Source organism: Orbicella faveolata, unplaced genomic scaffold (assembly GCF_042242905.1).
Source record: "Orbicella faveolata isolate gen_17 unplaced genomic scaffold, um_ofav_v1 contig_13, whole genome shotgun sequence".
NCBI classification, from domain to species: domain Eukaryota; kingdom Metazoa; phylum Cnidaria; class Anthozoa; order Scleractinia; family Merulinidae; genus Orbicella; species Orbicella faveolata.
In genome coordinates this window covers 17,406,302-17,431,116 of record NW_028301540.1, presented here as the reverse complement: position 1 = coordinate 17,431,116, position 24,815 = coordinate 17,406,302, and the positions used below count along the sequence as shown (strand labels likewise).

General features: G+C 38.5%; 1 protein-coding gene and 1 pseudogene across 2 annotated transcripts in view; both read left to right on the top strand.

The window, feature by feature from the left end:
* The window catches only part of LOC110054826 (DNA (cytosine-5)-methyltransferase 3A-like), a 33,781-nt gene extending 10,377 nt beyond the window's left edge, over window positions 1-23,404 (top strand). Inside the window, exons 6-21 of one of the 2 annotated variants that reach the window (XM_089284885.1) lie at window positions 974-1,105; window positions 1,791-1,832; window positions 7,026-7,105; window positions 7,224-7,271; window positions 7,491-7,555; window positions 9,182-9,236; window positions 10,505-10,630; window positions 11,160-11,244; window positions 11,641-11,717; window positions 12,009-12,077; window positions 12,493-12,583; window positions 13,036-13,184; window positions 14,010-14,095; window positions 15,059-15,134; window positions 22,187-22,320; window positions 22,666-23,404. In XM_089284885.1, coding sequence (XP_089141011.1) covers window positions 974-1,105; window positions 1,791-1,832; window positions 7,026-7,105; window positions 7,224-7,271; window positions 7,491-7,555; window positions 9,182-9,236; window positions 10,505-10,630; window positions 11,160-11,244; window positions 11,641-11,717; window positions 12,009-12,077; window positions 12,493-12,583; window positions 13,036-13,184; window positions 14,010-14,095; window positions 15,059-15,134; window positions 22,187-22,320; window positions 22,666-22,810 — 1,460 coding nt within the window. In that variant the 3' untranslated portion in view covers window positions 22,811-23,404. Of the gene's footprint in view, window positions 1-970; window positions 1,106-1,790; window positions 1,833-7,025; window positions 7,106-7,223; window positions 7,272-7,490; window positions 7,556-9,181; window positions 9,237-10,504; window positions 10,631-11,159; window positions 11,245-11,640; window positions 11,718-12,008; window positions 12,078-12,492; window positions 12,584-13,035; window positions 13,185-14,009; window positions 14,096-15,058; window positions 15,135-22,186; window positions 22,321-22,665 lie in introns of both variants that reach the window. The other variant, XM_020761223.2, reaches the window with a different exon arrangement.
* Window positions 18,551-21,119, top strand: LOC149115399 (kelch-like protein 25; annotated as a pseudogene).
* Window positions 23,405-24,815: the final 1,411 nt, after the last annotated feature.

Sequence of the window (24,815 nt, the reverse complement as noted above, 5' to 3'; positions counted from 1 at the left end):
AGTTTTGTTTGTTATTTTTAATTTACTTTCAATGACCTGGGACTGAAGGGGACGAGAACAACATAATCATTTACATTCATGTAAAATAAATAAACTGTTATTCACTAATAAACCGTTTAACTAGCTGAACAGTCTTTCTAGGTGTTTGTTTACATACCAACATTCTCTAGTTAAATGTGCGGCTTCTGTTTCCATTCATTTAACCCGCTATAACGAGCTAGACAACTCGGTAAGATGGTTCTATAACCACGAATCATGGCCATTTGCTGAGCTACACAACTCGGTAAGTTAAAGTAATGTACTTTGCACACAGAAATCAAAGCCAGCAAAGTGAAACAACACATTTCCTCCATCGATTTATTCCTCACAAAGCAGTGTTGGTTTTTGGTCGAAGTCAAGATGGTAGACAACAGGCAGCCAAACCGTACCTTTGTGTTTGTCCCAAAAGTCGTACACATTTCGTGAAGACATCGATAAGTCTTAGCGATAAGGTCATTTAACGCCATAACTCTAACTTCAAACTTTAAATATGCAACCTGCCGGTAACAGCAGATAAACACATGGAGACGCAATGAGTACATGGAGACGCGACAAGCATGGACATGACGTCATTAACCCCTGAATAATTTTTTTGGGGGGCCAAGTTAGTGTCCCCCAAGAGATAGATAGACAGACAGATAGATAGCTAGATAGATGGATTCACGGGTCTCGAATTGTTATTGATTACGCGATTAGAACTACGTTCTGTCGAAAGCAATAAATATTTAAAATATTGCAGAAATGCCATACCCCCAAAAATTCTTTCAGATGCCTGCATTAATTTACAATGATTTTTACTTACAACTGAATTATTTTCAATTTCAATTATTTTCTCGTAAGTGTGTTAAGTTCAGGCTGCTCTCTTTAAGAATAGATACAGGTCGAGAATTAATTTATAATTAATGCTGTTTGGTTAATCAATAACTCGCAGCAGACGTGATGCACAGACCAGCAGACACTGTAACTGAAGTGGACCTGACATCAGAGACAATGCCTTTAACTTCTGATCATAAGACAAGGTTTGGCAAACCAGTCAGTGAACCAAATCTGGCAGAAGATATTAAAGGTAAAGTTTTCTGCACATAATAATCATGTTATCATTACTACAATTAATCTGCTATGTACAGTAGTAACCATGTTTTTCAGTGTGCAAATGTCAGATGTCGGACCGGATCAACTCGGACCACCAGTCTGGGTCAGAACAACTTGGTTCAACTCAGATCAACATGGATCATAAAAAAATAAATAAAATTTAAGGAAATTGAAACACCAATTCATCTAGGATCAAAATAACTTCCTTGTGCATGAAAGGATTAAAATCTCCCCCCCCCCCCCCCACCTCAAAGTCACGTGGTTTGTCCCTAGGGTGGGGAGTATCAAAGAGTCATTCCAATCCAAGAGGAACTGGTGCTAAAAATACAAAATGGTGGTTTGGTGGTCCGACTTTTGTACCTGCCTATTGCAAATCAGCAATAACTTCTTTGTTTAATATGGTTTTCATCTCTAGGTCATTATACTAGACAGTGGCCTTTTTATTTTCTGTTTCGGCAAGATCGTTCAGTGTATCTAGACTCAAACTTAATGTTCTATCACCCATAGTTTCAGTTTTATTTTTTTTGGGGGGGGGGGGGGGGGTATTAGTCAATCTTATTCCAGCAACCATCCTACAGCATAGCTGACAGTTGCACCAAGCACATCTTAATGACCATGTTTGAAATATCAAGATATAATTTCAATATTTGTATTTTTAGCACTATTTGATGCTGTAAGAACTGGTGAAAGGAAAGTAGAAGGTAACAGAGTTTGATTTAATTCAGTAGAAACAATAATGATGACTTGGTATTTAGTTTCTCTTTAATGTCAGAATCATTTTTAGATTATCTTTTGAAGATTTTATTATTTTTGTACCTCAACCATCTCATAAGAGTAAATAACACAATCTCATCCAGCTAGCCTGCAACTGCGCAAATCTTTATTTAGTTGTTGGAAGGTCTTTACATTTATATATTAACTGCTAAAAACAAGAATTACTACTATTACAAAATAGTAATAATGTAAAGGAAGTGTATAAAGAAGTCATTAAAGGCTTACATGTGAGTAGGCTTCCCTAACCAAGCAGACTATTGTTCTGGCTGCAGGGCTCAAAATAACGGCCGGTCAACAGACAACGTCTGACCAGAATGGTGACTTGACTGGCCAAAAACTTCACTCACCGGTAATGTTGACCGGTCACATCATGTTGAGACGGTCATGTGGTTCATTCTTGAATAAAAAATCAAATCCTCAACTGTAAATCTTAGATTTTTAATCACTTTTTTATTATGACCTCTCACATGAAAACATACACCAATGGGTAGCTGTTCCTATGGCTAAAAGCTGTTTGCTTGCTGTTTGTCATGTGTTCAAGATCGATAGGAATGCCATTTGAATGGCTGGGGTTATCCGTTCAGAAAAATATTCAGCCGTTCGAACAACTACTGCTATCTGTTCAAAAAAAAATTTCATCTGTTAGGACGGCAGAGGTTTTCAATTCAGAATGCAAAACTATTCAGCCTTTTGAAAAGCAGAGGTTTTCTGTACGGCAAAGGCAATCCGATCAGATTCAGTTTTTTGTGGCGCTTTAGGTTTGTTTGACTGTCCCACCCTTGTCACAGAGCACCTCTCTTTGTTGGCATATATTTCAAAGGTACATGTATTGCTCTACAGAGGTCAAGATATTTGTCATTTCTTTCACTTTCACTGCACAAGAATCGATGAACAAGATGCCAAAACAAAACTTTACGCTAGACACTATGGGACTCTGGGACATCAAAACACCCACTTTGCAGTGTGCTTCATTTCCATCAAGCGGTAAATGTAACCTTGAGCATGAACCCAGTATCTAATTTAGAACCAACCGATAAAAGTTACTTTTACAAAAGGTGTAATAATTATGTACCAACAAAAAAGCCAAAGGCCTTATCAGTTTCTGTATCTGTATTAGGGTATCTGGAAAACCTGAATAGCAAATAGCGAATAGTTGCGAATAGTGAATGGTTGCAAATAGCCAATAATCAAACTTGTCCCTGGAATCTGGATATGTGCCTCCTTCACTAAAAACTGCCGTCTTACTGCCACTACTCAAGAAACCATCCTTGGACCACGAAATCCTTAATAGGCCTATCTCAATTCTCAAGGTCATTTCAAAAATCATCGAAAAAGTTGTTGCAGTACGTCTGCAGGACTACTTGGAATCCAACCAACTTAATGAACCGCTACAATCAGCCTACAAGCGATTTCATAGCTGTGAAACCGCTCTTGTACCTGTACACAATGATATTTTGCGTGCCATTGACGATTGTCACTGTGTTATACTCCTGCTACTTGATCTATCTGCTGCTTTTGACACTGTTGATCATGACATTCTTCTAACAAGACTGAAATCCAAGTTTTCAATCTGTGGCACTGCCCTTGAATGGTTTCGTTCCTATCTTACAAACCACACACAATTTACCTTAATCGATGGAAAAAAATCACAGTCTTGTGAGCTTAAATGTGGAGTCCCCTAAGGTTTGGTCCTAGGGCCTATCCTGTACTTACTTTATACTGCACCACTGGCTGACATTCTATGGTACCACGAAATGCAATTTCACTTCTACGCTGAAGAAACTCAGTTATATATCTCTTTTTCAACAAACAATGACGTCGAATTAACTAATACAGTTGGAAAAATTGAGGAATGTTTGTCTGATCTTGACAAGTGGATGTCTCTTAACAAGCTAAAACTGAATAAGGACAAGACGGAACTTCTTTATCTATACTCGAAACGCAACCCGCAGCAGTCTCTACCACCGATCCATTTTGGTCAAGACATAATTCAGCCATCTCAATTTGCTAGAAACATCGGTGTGATATTTGACAGTACCATGACTATGCTTCCGCATATCAGTTCTATTTGTAAATCAGCTTCTTATCATCTGCGCAACATCTCCCGGATGAGGAAATTCTTATATATGAAAACCACCGAGATCCTGGTCCATGCTTTTGTGTCTTCCAAACTAGACCACTGCAACTCTCTTTTGTACAATGTACCGAAGTGTGCTTTAAAAAAGCTCCAGTCTGTTCAGAACGCCGCTGCCCAACTTATTACCTGTTCCCGAAAGTACAACCACATCACTCCAATACTGAAAGAATTACACTGGCTTCCAGTTTCTGAACGCATTAAATTCAAGATTATATTACTTACTGTTAAGGCTCTTCATCAACAATCTCCTGTCTACATTCAAGATCTAGTAACGTACTACCAACCTTCCAGAATCCTCCGATCATCACACTTATTACTTCTTAACCCCACGAATTTTCACCTGAAGACGTATGGTTCTCAAGCTTTTGCTGTTTCCGCTCCTGAACTCTGGAACAGTCTACCTGTTTCTATCCGCTCATGTGACAATCTAAGTTCTTTTAAATCTAAACCAAAAACTCATCTTTTTAAGAAAACTTATTATTCTTAGCGATCTTTACTTTTTATTACTTTCTTAAATGCACATTTTTAATTATTAAGATTAGTACAGCTCATTTTGGTGAATTGTACAGCACCTAGAGCAGGCATGGATAGGCGCTATATAAATATTTATTTATTTATTATTATTATAGTGAATGGTGGATAGTACGAACAGTCCCAAATAGTGGGAATAGTGGTGAACAGTAGCAAATAGTGGCGAATAGTGACAAATAGTCGTCAATAGTCACCGCTTTAGTTCAGCACTGATCTGGATTCGTTGAAATTGATCACATGGAGTTATAGTGTTTATCCACAGACGCTGATAGATTTGACCAATCATGTTCTGTGTAAAAAAAAAACAGTAAAGTACAAATGTGAGCCAAGTGTTCTGTGATTAGTTTATCAACTAAAAAGACACACACAAGCTGCTCTGATAACTGGTTGTATAAACAACAACATCTAAACTATATCTTGAGTTAATTAATTATCCAAATAAGCAACAGAATTTCACTGAATATACTACCTTTTCTTCTTAGGACTCAGGCTAGGGCTGCCCATCGCTGACATTGAGAAAACAGAAAACATGAAGATAACATTATAAAGATGTATTTATGCTTTGCAGTGGTGAAAACAGAGGAAATTACATTTAGAAACACCTTTTAATTTGCCCTGATAAGTGTCTATGCTTTTTAGCGGGAAAATCCCATTTCACATTGCTGCGAGGTTGACTGTGAGGCACTGGTTGCCGAACGTCACTATTCCCACCTTTATTAGCCACTATTCGCCACTATTCGCGACTGTTCACCACTATTTGCACTATTGGACACTATATGCACTATTTGTTATTTGGGTTTTCCAGACACCCGTAAAAGTATTTTGTTCGAGAATGAAATTTGAGACACTCTCAACTCCTGCATAGCATGTGACCAAAATCTAGCCACTATCAGTTGTAAAATCTACCGAATGATGGTCATTAGTTCCAAGTGAACAACTACTCTCGCTAATATGACTACAAGAGAGTTTAGATTTTTTATGGCTTACACTTTAGAACTTAATTTTAGTCACATCATTGAGAAACTTCCAAACACTTGTTGTGTAACTGTAGCCATATTCATAGTAACGTGATGATTTGTTGTGCATTTGCACGGGTGAGAATAAAGGAAACAGAAACTTCTTCTTTGGCTATATTTGTTTAGCCAGTTATTTCTGAAGCCCAAAATTAAGATCTAATGATGCATATTTGGTTTCATTTATGTTTTGATGGACATAAATACTTTGTAGAACATCAAAACAACGGCTCATGGAATTCAATATACCAACTGAGAAATTCGAAGTTTCATCAAATACGCATCCGTTTGATACTTTTTCTTTGGCAGGTGGCAAAAATTCCACTGGCACCATGCCACTTCATTGAGCTGCTGAGCCCTGCCAAGGCTATGTTTGGTTAAGTTTTAAGCTTTTCTTTGTATTAGGAGAATTTAAAAGGAGGTCTTTAAAAGACTGGACAAACAAATTATATTTGTGGGTTTAATTAGGCAAACATTACCTAATTTTTTTTAAAATATTATCTTGACTTGTCAGAAATGAGATGTGACCGAGCTGAAATTACTTTGGGTGGTCAACATGACCGGCCATAGTCTGAAAATTATTTTGAGCCCTGGGATGTTGTAGCCATGGCCAGAGTAACTAGCATTTGTATTACAATGAATAAACAACTTATAGCCAATGAACAGTGAGTGGCAGTCAGCCGGTTGAGCTGGCGGGCAGTTGGTCAGTTTAAAAAGAAATCTGCAGGGACATACATTTGAATGGATGTGTAACAAATCATTTTCAATGTTAATCACATTGCCATAATAATTGAGGCATTTTATTTAACTTGATAAAGGTGAATACAAAAATATTGCTTTCTTATGCTAAATTTCTAAACCTTCTACATATTTATTTCAAATTGGCTCTGCATGAAAATGTGCTAACTTGAGGTGGTCAATTGAGGTATACTGATACCTTAAAAAAGTGAGGGAATACACCAGACGTTTGAGCAACTAGTGGACAAACACTTGGTACCAACAAAATTTACATTGTATTGCAAACTTCCTTATGACTGTTTTAAATATATTTCCGTAAGAAATCAAATGTCAAAAACAAATGTTGACATACAGATGAAACACTTGAAAGTACTGGTGAAATGAAACTGGCAATGACATTTTACCTGTGTTTGCACAATTTCTCTGAGTTTTGAAATTTATTTCCTTGACTTCCCATGGGAAATTATTTTTGTTGTTATTTCATGCAAAAAATTTAACTTTTAGAAAATGCAAAAAGGCTGTAATATACTGACAATTATTCTGGTAGTTAGGTTTTCGTCCACTTAAAGTTGAAATTGCTCAGTTTCCTGTAGAATTTTGTCTTATAATATTTATTGGTTATTTTAATGTTATTTTTAGCTATGTGCATGTTTTCTTGTTTTATTTCTGTTATATATTGATAATTATTGTTCTTTTAAAAGGAATTTGTCTAGCATGTGGTGATAATAAAGTTTGTGCTCAACACCCTTTGTTTGAGGGAGGTCTGTGTAAAGAATGTAAGGTAAGCATTCAAAACAAAAGCACTTGGGTATGTTGATGATACCGAGTTCTTTTTGATTATGGCAACTGGACATTTTGTTAGGGTATACATTTAAATTGTCTTTCCTTTTGTCTTGTAGACATCGTTCCTCGAAAATGTATATCTGTATGATGAGGATGGTTCACAGGTAGAGCAATGTTTAAAATGTCCTATAAATCAATGTAATGTTGGTAAACATCAAGATTGGCAGAAACACAATCAGGCTGATATTATACAGTCAGTGATACAGCGTGAAATATTACAAGGATCTTTGTATATTTAAGAAATGTTGGATGTACCATTCAGTAATCATAATTATGAAAGTCACGAGTCACAATTTTAACTGCAATCGCTTGTTTGTTTCTAGATGTACTGCACCATCTGTGGTGATGGAAAAGAGGTTTTTATGTGCGATAAGACTGGGTGCTTCAGGTTAGAAAACCACAAATTATGTACTTAAAGGAAAAAAAAACCCATGCCCCCTGTGACCAGAGTGTTTTTGCATATGTTATTTCTTGAAAATGAAGCGCAAATCAATAAAACCAATTATGCAACAATGCTTTTCATGTCAAAACAAGTCAGTCTGCCAAAAATTAACTCAATCCTGCAAAAAATATAAATCGACCCAAAATGCTATATATGCCCTTTTTGCACGAAAGCATTCAATTGTTAAATGTTAACTGAGTACCATGCATTACCATTCTTTAAACAGGCGTTCTAGAATCTTAATTAGGGATTCAACCTAACCATTCCCAGACCAACTTTTTTGTTTGCAGCTGTGCCAATGCAGAGGCGGATTTTGGGGTTGGTGTGGGCGGGGCTGGATTGGGTGGCAGGTGATCCCCTTTTGGAGATGCAAAACTTAAAAACTTTGAAAAAAGTTGTGAATGTCATGGCAGAAATAAAGGCAAACTCTCTGGACAGCTATTTAATAGTTCAAATCTGGAAAAGCTACACTCTGACAGGTTAAGAGGCATCTTTAATATTCACAGTAGCAATTTCCTTATCCTTCTTTACTTTCCAATGTGTAGCATTTTGCAAAGAAAGTAAGTTATGCAGTAGATTGCTTTGCAGGGGTGGAACCAGGATTTTTAAAGTGGATATGGCTGTACCTCATTGTAATGTCTACTTCGTGGTATTACTAGTATTTCTGGTGAAACAGTTTTCAATTACATTCCAATTCTGAAACCGCAACATTTTTGGAATATGCCCCATTGATTCTGCAACCCCAATGTACCTTTGACTTGTTCCTTTTATTCAACTGTCAATGATAAACTCTGTTTAATTTGTTTGTAAGAATGTTCTTTGAAACCATTAGAGATTACACTGTAACCTTTTGATGCTGCTATGATGTTTTGATCTCATCAGATTTGAATGTGTTTAGTTTACAAGTTGCTTTAGTTCATAACATGCCATAACTGATAGAATGAATTCTCAATTTGATTTCTTAATTTGAACCCAAATTTCACACCCAGGAGGTGTCAAACATTGGAGCATAGTTAATAGAGGGCAATGGTTATGAAACCCGACAAAGTTCTTTGTTGTATGTTTTTGTTTGCTTTTTTGGCCCTGACGGTGCGCAAAACACAATAGTTGTTTACTCTATACTGAGGAACTAACCAATAGAGACGTGTTGGTTATGTAATTCATGCATAGTGTATGAGTGCAAAACAAAAGATTGTGCACTGTCGTGGACCCTCCAACATAAATCTTGGCGTCTTTGTTTGCTCCTTTGATGTTTGCTGGGCTTCATAACCAGTCCCCTCTATTAACTTTGATTGGAGGTGCTTTCCTTTTCAAAGTGAACTTAAAGAATTCCCACTCCATGTTAGAGCTGAGAATTTGACGATCCCCTAGTAGCTAATATTCTCTGTCCTCCATAAACTTACATTACCAATGGTTTTAACGGTTCAGTGAGAAATTTGATGCTGGTTGCTATATTTGACTTAAACTGAAGCCTAGTTTATAACATTTGCAGTAATCCCTTTTTCCTAGCTTCATTAAAAGAGTAGAAGTGTTTATGATTAAGTGACAAGTGTATTTTATGTGCTCTTGCAGGTCATACTGTAGCCTCTGTATAGGCATGTTATGTGGAAAAACTGCTGTGACAGAAGTGAGTGATGATGTTACCGGTAATTAACAATTATTCGCCAAAGGCAAAATGAACATTGGTGAATATTCACTGAGACGAAGTTGAGGTGAAAATTCACCAATGTCCACTGAGCCTGAGGCGAATAATTGTTTTAGTATAATTTTCAGAGGTGAATATCAAGGACTACAAAATAACAGACTAAAACATAAAAACACAGATGCAATTGTTCGTGTGCATACACGCATGCAACGGTAGGTTTAATAATGTGCTTACATGTACATCAATTGTCAATCAATTTACTCATCGAGTTCGGCAGTAAAACAAACAAGCGAAACACTACAAAAGATAAATTTATCCGGTACCTTTGTTTTATCGTTGTTGACTTCATTCACAGTTGTCATCATCACCTAAAAATGAGTAGCTTTAGTTTTAAGAAAAATAAGTTTTAGTCAATCGATCTGACCTGCTGGCGATCAACACAACCACTGCATTTACGATTCTTGAAAGCCTTGAATACGAGTTCTTGAAAAATTTTTGGTCCAAGGGCTACAGCAGTCATTTTAAAAATTCTCCATCCTTTCAAATATCTTGTCCTTGGAGTGATGTCTTTCAAATAAATGAGAACTTCATTCAGCAACTGTCCGCCATGTTTACTTGCTGAGATGGCAAAGATGGCGAGCTCAGTAACCAAGCTATAGCGAGGTGAATATAGCGTCATTTGATGAGCTTTTCGACCAATCAGAATGTCCAATTCTTATATTCACCTCTGGAAATTATACTAATTATACTTATCAAGACAATACCTTGGTTCTTGTGTATGTGTACACCAAGGATGCACACTAACATCACTTCTTGTAATAAACCCATTATTATTAGGAGGGTTTGGATTGACTACCCTTAGAATTATTTCCTTTTCGCAAAGCCGTAGTGATGTAAAGAATGGCAGCTGTGTGAGATTTACAGACTTGAGTTGAAAGAGAGAATGATCTTGGACACAAAATGTTCTTATTTGCTATGAGGATTAACAAAATGTCTGGATACACAGAGCCACATTTTTTATCAGTTGTTTTAGTGGTGCAGCATTTTCCAGCTTAAAAGAAAATGAAAGAAAGTAGTGTGAGGGTGAAAGGGTTGTTTTCTTATTTGGATAATTGTTCAGAAATTAGTGGATATTACATAACTGCAAACTGATGACACATGACTGTGTAACAGGTACACAGCAGTCACAAGAAACCAACACTGTCAAGGTATGATTTTAGAACGTCTACTTATCACTGTTTGTTGTTTAGATTGCAGCTTGTGAAAAGTGGGTGTGCTACATGTGTTCAGGAAAGTCACAAGGACTTATCACACCAAGACAAGACTGGTCAGCCAAGCTTCAGGAATTATTCATGAATGACAAAGAACAGGACTTTGTAAGAATTGAATTTTCAATGTAGTTGTGACAATTTCATTATATAGTTCATTTGATGATTATAGTTCATGGTTTGGATATTTTGACAAATAATATCATATCCCGTTAAGTTTCAAACCTAAATGCCCTTGTTACTTTGGAATACAGCAGCCCATTTTCCAAGAGTCACTACTATATGTACTGTATTTCGGTCTTTCTTAGTTGTCCTGTAATTGTTTGAAATACACTTTACACACTGTACAGTCAATCAGCTATTGAAATGAGGAGTCAGAAGTTTTTTTGCGAACAGAATGGAGAGCTTTACTCTGGTTTTCAGAGACATCTACAGCAAATTATTTACAATTGTATTTGATATTTCCCATAACAGAAAGCTACTGTTAAGGTTGCTACGTTTGGAATTTGCTTCCAACATTTAAATCTTAACTCTACTTTTAAGGGGTCGCTACTATTCAGTTGGTATTTTCTGAACTTTATGTTGGTTGTCACTGTTGAGCATTTGTCATGCTTGGCTTGTTTATTATCATTTGCAGAAAGCACCACACATTCTCCCTTCAGTTCCTCCAGAGCAACGCGGACCAATCCGAGTACTGTCATTATTTGATGGGATAGCTTCTGGTTAGTACACTATATACCTTATTTTAACAATGTTCCAACTACTAACCTGTACAGCTGGCTGGTCAGCAACACTGGTCAGGCATAACAAGGAGGAGTAGTGACTGATACCAGTGCTTTAAGGAATCTTTGTTTGAATCCATCATTCAATCGTATTCTGGGTCAGATCCCATATTCAACGCAGCTTCTTGAAGGAAGAACTATTATGTTAGGATATTTGCCTTAGTAATGCACATTTGCAAGTCCCCTTTGGCAAATAAAAACAAACTGCATAAATACTATTGCAGAAATGCGATCGCGCGTAGCTGAAATTATGCCCGTGATATCTTGAAAAACAGAGTGGTTTACTACAGTCAAACGGGAGGACTCCAATATAACCGGTTCGTTTAACAATTTCAGGATTCCAAGCTTTGAAAGAACTTGGTATTGAAATAGACGTGTACTGTGCTTCTGAGATCGATGAACAAGCGATGCAGGTCGGTATTGAAAGGTTGTCTAGAATGAATAGCCTTGTTATTGACTCTTCCCACCCCGCCTCCCCCACGCCAGCAAGCAGTTTACATGTACAACTTGAAGAAATAAAGCTGGGTCGCTGAAAGGGATCAATCACATCGTATATTTCAAGGCATGACAACTTTTTAACATCATTGTGTCGATTTAATGGCAAAATATTTGTGGAAGAATAAACCAGGCTGATATAGGATATTTTAAATAACAATTTGGAACCTTTGTGCATGTACTGTTTTTGTATCTTTCATATCTTACAGGTGGCCAAGGTGCATCATGGAACTAAGATCCACCATATTGGTGACATCAAAGGAATCTCTAGGGATAAGGTGACAGAGGTTATGTTTATCTCAACAGGCAGTTTAGTTGTTCAGGTTCTCTTTAGTTGAATCAATCACTGTGTATTTGTTATTTGTTTTCGGTCCTTTGTAAAACCAAAAACAACTCTAATTCAGCTTAGGCAGCTTCTTGGTTTTACATGTATATCCAACAATCGTTGGCTTGATTCGCATTGTGCAACCTTGAAACAGAGCCGTGGCCAGAAAAAAAATCATGACTGAGGTATTTATTTATTTGCCAGCAGTGTTGTATTTTTCCCCGTCAAAAAAAAAAAACCACAACAACAACAACTGATTCTATCATGATAGCGATACTTTTATACGGCGCTATGACTGAAAGGTTACTAACACTTTAGTTTAGTTATGACAGTGATTAGAAACAACTCAATCTATGGTTGTTTTTGAGGTGGAAGAGCTAGGACCATTTGATTTTGTTTTTGGTGGAAGCCCATGTAATGACTTGTCCATTGCTAATCCTGTGAGACGCGGAATTTGTGGTGAGTTCACTGAGTGAATTACAGACGTTATGCTACTCGTCCAACAACGTACGGACTGTTGCAAACCTGATATCGAGAGTTAGGTTCTGTTTTCCTCTGCGTTAACTATTTATTACCATTGTACATGACTCAGCAAAGAGAACTGTTACAACACGATATGTCTCTTGACGCAGTACTAAAGTCGTGTTTAATTAGTAATTAAATTGTAGTAAATTGTGTGTTTATTGCAAAACTTGTGGTATGTTAGACTTAAAGGAATAATAAGAAAAGATATGTTTGTGGTAGGAAAAGAGAAATTAGGAAAATGGTAAGCATTTTTTCAATCTGTTGCTTGAGTTTTTCTAAGCGTTGAAAAGAATGGCATTTGTGGTCAGCAGCCAGCCATGTTATTTGTATTGAGTTATTTGGCCATGATGCCGTGAACTAATGGCTGTTTTTCTTTTCTTTTTTAGAGGGAACTGGTCGGCTATTTTTTGACTTTTTTAGGCTTCTTCAATTTGCGAGACCCAAGTCAGAACTAGAACGACCTTTCTTTTGGCTTTTTGAAAATGTTGTTGGCATGAGAGCTGAAGATAAAAGCACTATTTCAAGATTTTTAGAGGTATGAAAGAGGTTATGGCCAATTACCTGTTCATACGGAAGGTTTATTTGCTGTTCAGTTGAACATGATTTCAAATTGTTTTGTTTGAAGTGGAAAACTTCGAGTCTTATATACATGTACAGTGTTAGTTTTTTGTGTCTAATGTCTGAACACTTGACAGAAACGCTGAGATATGTTAATGAAGTGCCTTGACCAGTGGCGGGTCTAGGGGAGGGGCCCGGGACCCCCGGCCCTCCCTTATTTTGGATAGAAAAAGAAAAAATCACCGAAGGAAGAAAAGCCCGTGGGGCAAGCAAAAGAAAACTGCCCCTCCCCCCTTAGCTCAAGGTCTGGATCCGCCACTGTTGACTAAGGGAAGTGTTATGTGCTATGGACTCCAATTCTTTACAGTAGCCGAATGTTTGCAGTGCAAATGGCGGAAGAGAGACAAGAACCAGTGTAACAACTCCTTACCCATGACGCTCTTTTTGTGCTGGCATGTCCAAGAATAGGCGCTAGTTGGAAACTTGAGAAAAATCTGAAAACAAGGAGCCTATGACCGAGGAGATATACAATCGAGACGCACTAAAAACATACACTTTTCTTGGTACCTCAAATCACATGCAATGGCTGACTAATCTTTGCTCTGAGAAAGGCCCATCGCTGGATTGAAACGTTCGTGGGCTTCACAAATAAAACTTGCTCTGGCAGATATTTTTCCTTTATCACCTTGAAGTTGTTGTTGACCTAAGTGTGTCACTTGCCAGCTGTTGCAGCCCAGCAGTTTCTTTAGATACTAGTAACTTTAATCTTAATGGAGTAAATAACAGTGATTGTTGGTTTCAGTGCAATCCAGTGGTTGTAGACGCAAAAGAGATTTCTCCTGCGCACAGAGCACGGTACTTCTGGGGAAACCTGCCTGGAATGAACAGGTGATTTTAACCAAAATTTGTGGAAATAATTATCTTTTGTTGATATATAGTGGGAGTCCGAGACGTGGTAGCCCAACAGTTAACAAACATGATAAGTTAATAAAGATGGTGAATTTTAAGCTCGGTAATGAAATGTGAAGGTGAATTAATCAACATGACACGAGTCCCCGACATGAGTTCTCGTAGCTCAGTGCATAGAGCGCCCGCCCGGTGTTCGGGAGGTCATGGGTTCGATTCCTGTCAGGGACTCAGAATTTTTCTTTGTCCCACGCTCGTGTCATGTTGATTAATTCACCTTCACAGTTAACAAACATGTTATGAAATGACGGAGAACTAACTTGGTTGGATAACAGCTTCAATCAATTTGTTTATTGTCTTCCATAAACGCCTTGTTGTTTTGATCTGATCGAGCAGCCTGGGTTTGAGCTATGGCCACAGACACCGGGTCGTGTTCTTGGGAAAGTCAGTTTAATCTCAGACTGGCTCTCTCCACCCCTATAGAGTGTGTGAGAGGAGAGATTACCTGCGATGGAGTAGCATCCTAACCCAGGGCAATAGAATATACTGCTAATCACTTTATGACATGAAAAGCGCCAGCCTAGTGAGCTTCCTAGGTTTATAGTCAGACGTTAACGACGACTTATTGCCATGCCATAGATGGATTATAGCATACCTCGCGTTAATCATACCTCTAGGAGACAATCCTCATACAGACACTCAGAACATTCTTAAGTGTAGTTACTTCGACTTCTTCAGGTTATGGCGCTGTCATCATCGTATTTAGTGTGAGTGAACGCTTCCGAGGTTTTTTCATTTGTTCATAGTCTGCATAGCGTGGAAAACGGTTAAAGTAGGGTGCAAGTATGCGTTGGGCGCATGCGTTGTTTCTGTAGACGCTTTTTTCCTGAGTGTGATTTCCTTTCTTAATGCAGTGATATGCCGCTTGTACTGTTGATTTTGCAGGCCAACCGTTCCTCTACCAGGTGACAAGTTGTGTCTGCAAGATTGTCTTGAACCAAATTGTGGACGGCAGGCCAAGGTACGTAAGCAGAGAACACGACACAAACGATCTTCGTGTTAGAGATGGTATCTACAAGTGCATTGCCACTGAAAAACGGACACACTAGCAAAGCTAGCACATGGGTAAAACTGCGATTTCAATAATTCAGAGACTTTATTTGTATCTAGTGTTTTATTACCTAGATGCGAAGCTGTTTCAAATAATGATTACAGGCTAATTATGACATTTTGTGCCAGATCTTCTTGTTGCATTTGAAACTAGGTATTGCGAGAAGCGGTTGAAAACTTGTTACCTTATTTTTGAGCTGCCAGCTGCTCAAAAGGCAGTACTGAGCCATCAAACCAAATAATATATAGTGAAAAAGGACGATAATTAACTTTTAATGAGAGAAGATCAAGGTACCCTGATCTTCTCTTGCTGTAAAGTAATTTGGAGTGCTGGAAATCAACTGAGGTATTTCTTTCTGAGCGTTGGCCCTAGAAGAGAAATGGCGGGGGGACCATTCGAAGGAGAGAAAAATTATTTGACCCTGCTGGGATGTGAACCCTCGACCTCCCGATTAGATCACCGTTGCTAGGTCCACTGAGCCACGGGACCAGGTGCTCTTAGCGACCGTGTATAATGAAAGTTTGACTTTATTTGAAAAGATGAAACACAATACTGACAAACCTTGCAAACTGCACTAAATTCAGAAGGTGGCGGGTTTGGGGAGGGGCACTCCCTTATATGGCGGTTAACATGCCTTCGGATAGGGTATGGTTTTAAGCCTCACTGCCTTGAACGTCTTGAACAGCGACTATAGTTTTACTAAAGTCTTTCATAAAGGAGTTCTGAACCTGACCTATTGTTGTGCGGGTGGTTGTCGTTAAATATGATAATGTAGTTTATAAGGTGCTTAGCAATCCGAGATCAGAGACGTTTGCTGACATTTAGAAGGTTATGGTTCCCAATTCTTTGTCCTGAACGGGGTTCTTGAAAAAAGGGTGTTGTCCTCCACAGGGTCAGGACTTCAAACCCCCAGGGGTACTCTTATTTACAATCACGGGTCAAGTATCCCCCGGAATTCAGACCGACCAAATTACGTTTGATGCCCCCCTTTGAGTTTCGTGTAACTTGCGATCAGGCTAAGAATTGTTTTGAGAGACCCTGGGAACGAGGGCGTCGTGGTCTCGCGAGAAGACGGTGTGATACAATAGCCTTAGTGCACGTTGACATCAGACGAGAATTTCACCACCAAGCCTCAGATTAGAAAGGCAAATTGTAATTTTATTATGCACAAATTCCCAAAGCAGCAGAGATAAAGAGAATACCCACGCGAAAATAACAGAAAGCACAACAAGTTTGAGAAAGTTACTCGCAAACGAAGCTTGGGGTGAATTTTGAGCATGTGACGTTATCAAACACAAGACCCATTCTACAAAAAATCGCTCCAAATTAACTTGGGATGAATTCTGAATTTGATTAGCCAAATGGTTCCAGTTAGCTAATAAAATGGGACAATAGACCATGCTGGAAGTCAAAGCAATTGCGGGTGTCTTGGAGAGTCTCGAGAAATTCACCATCTTTGTAGAGACGTTTGTCACTTGTTGTCTTCAACCGGATGATGCAATATCCAGATCTGAAGAGGCGGCCTGCTCGGATCTGGAGTGGATGGAAACACTTCACTTCTGTGATGGAAACACTTCACAATGCGACGGAGTCCTGGGCAGCCGCTTAGTGGTAACATGTTGGAGAGAACAAACGCTGTTCTCTGCTCTTGAATGCGTAAAAGCAACGTTTTATTCCAGACTGCAATGCAAAAAAAAAAATAAATAAATAAATAAATAAACAAACAAACAAACAAACAAACAAACAAACAGGAAGATTTATAACGCACGCTTGCTCAGTTAGTATTTTTGGGCAGCATTCTTTTTGAAGAAAATGATAGCCCCAAAATAGTGCAACCCAGATTTGAGCCTGCTCGCAAACACCAGCAAACATGGTCAGTGGTTTGATTACTAAAACAATAGCAATGGTCCATTAGTATTCGGCGGAAATCAAAATATCAGAGGCCTCAATGTTGATCGGGGATTTATTAGAATACCACCGTTCTTGATTAACAGATGAACTTTTTCGGCCAAGGTCAATTTTTCTTCACTTTTTCTTTCGTCTGTTACAAGAAGACCTCAAGACCATTGTTTTGTTTTCTTGTGTCTACTGGGGATTTTGTGGGATTGCAAGATATCTCTGGTCAGTGCCTTCTTGTGAGGATTTTGGGGATTTTTCCCTGGGATTTATAGTGGGAGCCCTAATACCCCTAGGATTTGTCAGGGGACGAAACCAATTTGTATTTTTGATAAACTTGGTGAACGAAATGTCGGTTAAAGTTTGTTCAAAATGAGTGAGATTGCTTATGTCATATCTGCCTAGGCTCGACCACCATCCGCTGCTCGGGACAGGAGCTCGCAGTCCTCCCCCGAAGGCACTAGGGACGTAGACTAGACTCGAGAGAGCGGCGGAAATCGAGCCTAATGTTTGCCTTGTCCTCACATGGGCGAAAATGTAAATTAATTCTGGGAAACGGCACGCTGATCTCCATATGTTGTTCATTCTTAGTTCTGTTATAACGTAATCGGGCGAGAACGGACTTTTAGGTCGGGTGGCTTCTGGCGATCCGCGTGTCAAGGGCGCTACTGGAGGTGGACTCGACGACGTCGATCAATTCGCCGTGTCCGGTATATCGAAAGATATGGATTGGATTTGTAAAATAAGGATTTCTAAATAGGATTTGTAAAACACAGATTTTCCAGGCAAACAAATAGACAATTTAACAGTCAAACAAATGTCATTTTCAAAGTTCTTACCGGTAGTGGGCCCGGCAGTGCATGTTTTACAAATTCATGTTTTACAAATCCATATTTTACAAATCCGTGTTTTACAAATCCAATCCAATCCAATCCAATCCAATCCAATCCAATCCAATCCAATCCAATCCAATCCAATCCAATCCAATCCAATTTTACAATATGCCCAGGTCTCTATGTTGGCAAGTGGAACGCGGACAAAACTTTAAACGACAGTTCCATCAGTTCCGAGTGGGTACGACTTACACTTTAAATCCAAAGTATGGGTTCCCATCCAAGTTATGTTGGAAAGTGTGAAATGGCCTCTGAAAGTCATCACAAGAACAAGGAGCATACAAGCAATCTTCCGCGCCACGTTACTGTGCTGATCAAGAACGGGAAAGCGTTCAAGATCCATAGAAAGGTTCTGTCGAAAGCAAGTCCTTTCTTTGAAAATTTACTGAATAGCGGCATGAAGGAGGCAATAGAAGGAGTCATTCGGCTAGACATGTTAACAGAGTCTGTTGTGAAACATATTCTGCAGTTTATTTACACAGGCAGAGTTCAAATATCAACTTAAGCGGATGCCGAGGATCTCATGGTAGCAGCTGACAACCTCCTTCTTACGGAACTAAAAACTGTCACAAGGAGTTTTCTGAAGCAGAACTTGTCTCTTTCAAACTGCATTTCCGTGTACCACTTTGCCGAGAGCTATCAGTTCAACGAACTTGGCGAGGCGACAAGAAAATTCATACATTCGCACTTGATGGCGGTCGCCCAGACCGAAGACTTTTGAATTTGTCAGCTCAGGAACTTGAAAAGTCGAGTGATGAGATCGAGATTAACGCAGAAGGAGATGTTTTTAAGATCATAACAATGTGGGTTGGTCAAGACAGGGATGAGAGAAAGAGAAGCTTTGAGGAATTATTCCGCCACGTGCGGGTGTTACTACCTCACGGGCGTAGATTGAGGGTGACTTCCTCTCGGGTTCCTATACGAAGAAACAGTATGTCAACTAAATATGACTTAAAATTCTAAGTCTTGTAACTATTTTATGACGAAAAGGAACTATATAAATTTGCCCTCACTGAGAGTCGAACCCGGGCCACTGTGCCCTTACTTACCACTGTACCACCGAGCTGCTAGCTGCCGGAAGGTGGAAAATTTAAACTACATATAATGAACAGTAATATAAATTAATATAGAGTTACCCTAACATACAAATGAAAGCTAACCGCAAGCAAAATGGAGTGACACTAACCGCAAGCAAAATGGAGTGACGCTAACCGCAAGCAAAATGGAGTGACGCTAACCGCAAGCAAACTGGAGTGACACTAACCGCAAGCAAACCTAACCGTGCTAACTGCAAGCAAGGGAGGTAAACATGTACAGCGGTTTATTAACACGTCTACCTTGTGTAAGTAACATCCAGGCGTCCAACCCCATACTCCGCCCGGGCGTTATATTTTCCCGCCACGTGCGACTGTCCTTTGTAACGCGTGACTACTTGTTGAGTGATATCAGAACAAATGATCTTGTTGTGGACAATAGAGTCCTAAAGTGTGATGTCACCAAAAAAATAAATTTGAGAAATTATGGGATTTGGCGCCATTTTCGAATAGAGCGTCCTTAAAAAAGGGTCCTTGCCAAAAATTACCTCTTAATTGTAATTCCCAGTCGAAATATAAAGGATGGAAATTTGGTACTGCCCCATTTAAGTCTCTCTAATTTTGAGCCAGTTCTAAACTGAAGGAACTGAAACAAATTTTGAAGGGTTGGTATGGGATGCTATCAAACTTTGATCCCTTATCTCTCTATCGGGAATTGCAATTCAGAGCTAATTTTTGGGATGAGGGCATCTTTTAGGATCCTCTATAAGAATATGACATCATTTCTCATAATTTCAAAAATTTTATTTTTGTGACGTCATCACTTTAGGACTCTATGAAGATTACATGAATCGCGTGACAAGTGTGCTGCATTTAATATAACAACCATCTGAACTAACTGCATGGCCACAGGCACCAAGAAAAGCACAGGAATCACAGGGAATTCTTATACGTGGGTGTAGGATGACCCTTTGTTACATGCCAGACAGTGATGAGTGGTTCAAGCTTTCAGACCCAGGAATGACTGGTAAACATCTTGTATCATGCCGAGGAAGACCTGTGAATTTTACCACCATTCTCAAGTCCTGTGAATGGTATGACGCCATCTTCAATCGTTGGATTCCATTTAATTTCTCAAGTATACCTAAAAACTCTTTAACAGCAAATACTTTTACAAGTGGATTACTGACAGTGATCAAGAAGATATTTGTTTTTCAAGGAGATGTTTGTGTCATGATGGTCTTAGACAACATTCGCACAAGAACCATAGAAACCACTCTTTATGGACACAACATTGATTCTGATATCTGGCAATGTTTTCCTCTCCCCCAACTTGGTCAAATAGTAGGTGTTTGTTTTGTTTCTAGTGACAAGTACGTCTATGCCTTGGGTTGGTGTGTTACATATTCTATGGACAGAAACCGAGCTGATGCTTCAAGATATGACATGATCACAGGAGCTTGGGAGGGAATAGCACACATGAAAGAGGCAAGGTGATTAGCATGTGGTGCAGCAGCTCATGGGAACATTTTCATTGTGGGTGGTTACAGTCATATGTATGCACTACGTGAAATGAACAATGTAATGTACAATGTACGATGTGAAATGTACAATGTAAAAACAAATGAATGGTGTTTAATAGCCAACTCCACACTCCCTGACTGGTGAGGTAGTATTACGTGCCATGGAACAGACTTGTTTTTTTAGGTGCAAGTGAAGTTCATCCTCACATTCTTACTGTTGAATACTATGACTTTGAAAACAACACATGGTGTGTGAAGACAAACGTACCAATGCAGCAGTGTCATGAAAGAATGCAGCACTCCCCCATAACAGTGTGCTCTGTGCAACTATTCAGAGGAGTGCTTTATTAACTTCATCCACTTCAAAATCAAAGCAAGAGGGTGTAATTTAAGAGAATAGTCATTATTCTGGACTCTAGAGTTGTTCTTTATATTCCATTGTATATTTCATATCTTAACATACACTATTGATGTACAGTCATCCAAACTATAGCTTGCCAGCTATTTAGCTCGAATAAGATGGTTGATTAAAGTTCTATCATTCTTCAAGGTGTTGATGTCATTGTACTCAAATAGAGCAGTATTGTGTTCTCTGTGGGTTAACAGCATTAACTTTTTGTTAGCAGCCCTTGCTTTCCTTTATGGAATGCCATGTAAGAACTAGACTAGAGAATTAAAGAAAAAAATGGATGCGCAAAAATTGGGAGCATGGTGTGAGAGAAAGTATTTAAACTAGTGTTTGTAGGCAGTGGTGTAGCCTGCAATTTTCATGAGTATGCATCAAAGAGAAAGTTTGAAAAGAAAGAAGAGTTGGGCTAACTTTTGGAAGTTTGCTAACCTGTATTGTGATGCAACTCTACGATATCCTTTACATATACTGGTATACTGGTATGTACAGATACCATGGCATAGAATATACAGCCAATTAGAGTACAGGAAAGCTGTTGTATATTAAACAGTACTACATCCTACCTTTCCATTGTGTGCCACATGTATGTCACATTGATTGTGAAGGCCACTGCATTATTGGATATGCAGTGCTCTCTCGTGGTACACCATGAAATATCCCACTTTTCGCTTGTATTTTCTTGGTATAAAAATACAAGTGACTTTTGGGATCTTTAATGGTACTGTATACCACTCAAAAGCATTGCATAAGGGGTATATGTTTGTGCTAATCATGGAAGGCATGCCCGCCCCCCAGGAAAGCGTTAGTTTTGGGCTCGGAAATGCCATTTTCCATGTTTTCCAGGAAACAGTTTCATAAATCAAAACATGGTAAAATGTTGAGTATTGAGAAACTTGTGCTCTTAACATGTCAACCTTTGGGATACTGATAGTAGGTTTAATAGGAAACACTAGAGACCATTAATCCAGTTGACTGAATTATTAGAGAAGCTTTTTGGTAATAATTTTAATACAGTAAATGGTGTATTTTCACTGGGTTTCCGTAGGTACACACATGTATATGTGCTTACATGGTTGCTTCACCCATGGTAGGGGTATTTTCCAGATCTTGTTTTCACCTCTGGCCTGACAATTCTTGAGGTTTGGTAGAGGCTACTTGTGTAGTTTAGGGAATAGATTGGTTATATATTGACATTATATTGTTTTAGTTCACTAAGGTACAGACTCTAACCACCAATGCCAATTCTATGCTCCAAACCAAGAAAGGGTTATTCCCAGTTCAGTTTACAGCAAGTGATGGGCAACAGAAGGATGACATTCTTTGGATTACAGAGATGGAGAGGTAACAATGCTATTATTATTTGATTATATTAAACTTTACCAACATGGCAATTTGTTTACTTATTCACATACCAATCGACCTTTCTACCAATGTCAGACACTTCTGATTTTTTCATTCCAACAACAACCAAAAAAAGCCTCACAGCTTGATTTATACCAGGGGGCATAAATTAATCTTTGGAGGTTATTTATTGTTTAAAGGTAAAACATGAAGGATTGTTGATATTGCATGACATCGGTAAAAAGGTCCATTGGAAGCAAATTACATTAGTATGACCCTGCTGATTGGTAAAAACCTGTTTCTGTTCACCCCTCATTCAGTGAATAACCATTGTTTTACTTGTAGGTTGTTTGGTCTACCTTCTCATTACACTGATGTCAGCAACATGGGCCGGTCTCAGAGACAGCGACTGCTAGGAAAGTCCTGGAGTGTTCCTGTAATAAGACATCTCTTGTCCCCCCTTAAGGATTACTATAAATGTGAAGCATGAAATGCAATTGGATATATTGATCAGCTTAAATAAAAAAGATCTTGGAAAGTATGATTTGTCGTGTCAAAATGGCCGTTTCTTAGAAATATGTAGTAATGCTTTTCAGACATAGTAGTAAATCAGTTGTTCCACACGTTGTGTTAGATATGTTACGACTTAACATTTTATGAATGGATTTTTATTCAGGGTTGAGTTTTGGTTTAAGAAAGTTTGCCTTTTTCAGTTTTTGAGATCAACAGGTTAGAAAAAAAGAAAGGTGCACATTATCTCTCCTGTTTTCAGACACCTGCTCATTACAGCTTGAGCAGGATGATTCATTTACTTTCCCTCAGTGCTGAGGCGTTATGTGACAGCACTTATAATATTTTACAGAGAATGTTGTCGTAAGCTTGAGAGAGGATGTGATGTAAACACAGTTTCTCTAAAGAACAGATTTCTTGCTTTATTAGATTGATTTGTTGAATTGAGTGGCCTTTTGTGTCTGTCTAGAAAGTACAGTATGTTGTTGTTACTAATACTCATGCATTTGTTGATATAAACTGTTTTGGCTGTGGTGTGAAGAAGATAAATAAAATAAAGTCATGGTAACTTGAAGTTTGTTTTCTTGTTGTTCTTTAACCTTTCTGTGTGCCGCTGAGCACCTCCTGAGCACTTCATTAAATTTTTCATGCAGGAACATAGACAATACAAAAATTAACTTGAATAAATCAATAATAGATTGTCACTGGCTACTACCTCGACAGATACTTTTTGGGCTCCTCGTGCATTTTTCAAGTGGCAGGGGTTGGACAATAACCCAGTTTACTGCAATTCCATCCTGCACTTAGTGATCAGGCCTCTATGTAGGAGGGAAGCTAGAGTTGACTTTGCTATGACGCAAACCTTGCTACTTTTCTGGTTTCTTAATCTTTATCATAACAAGGTCAAACCATTCTTTCAGACGCTTGGTTACACTTCAAAGGAATGAAACATGATCTATGTCACCAATAATATCCTGCAAAAATGTTGGCGGATAACATAAGGCCCAGGAGTGCCACACAACTGAGCCACACTTAAAAACATGAAAAAGAGCATGTTGCTTGGAAAATACTCCAAAATCTGCCTGGGTCCCCTCTCCTCAAAAAAAGAGAACAAGTCCTGGTTGTATATTTTGTGGAGTCGACGTGGTTAACATCACTACCAGTAAGTTTCCTGTGCAGAGTTTGAGAATTAGAGAGATGACCTGGTTATTCAGTCCCGTCAACTGTGCACTTACTGGTACATTTATGCACTTAATGAGCAATCTGATCATCGTCTAAATGGTTGGTTTTTGATACCAAGAAATAAGATGTGTTCATTATCTGGATGACCACCATTTCATCACTTATTATTGTAAGGACATGTTCCAATAATTTAGACTCTGACTTACTGTATTCTTCATTTTACTATTTACCGATCATAATATAGCTTTCTTTGAGTGAAGAAGCTGCTTTGTTATTATATTCTGTTGAAGTGACATGTCAGTTGTATTCTTGTTCCTAATACCCCAGGTTTGACTCTCCTTAAGTTTAGAAATGACTTCAGACCATGTGAACGTTAGAGTTAAAAATATTATTTTTCCCAAAGGTCTGGGGCCCGTTTCTCGAAAGCCCCGGAATCTTTTCAGGCCCGAAAAGCCATTTTAGTTAATCAGTATTTAAAGACAGACAGGTGTATACGCCTGAAACTTCTTGCATGAAGAGAGCCTTTGTTTTTATTAAGAATATATGAATAAAACAGCTCTGTAGTTAAAAGGTTCAAGTTTTTGCTACAGCTTTTCGGGTGCGAAAACCTTTCGGGACCTTCAAGAAATGGGCCCCTGTGTCAAAGTGCAGTTAGTCAGGCAATCCTAACTGTTCAAGTAATGCTAGCAGATATCAAATGCCTATTAAACCACAAAGGGACAAGACTCACTGTCACACCAGTCTTTGTTTTTTCACTACATTGAAACAAGAAAAGTTGACTTGCATGATTTATACAAAGCAAC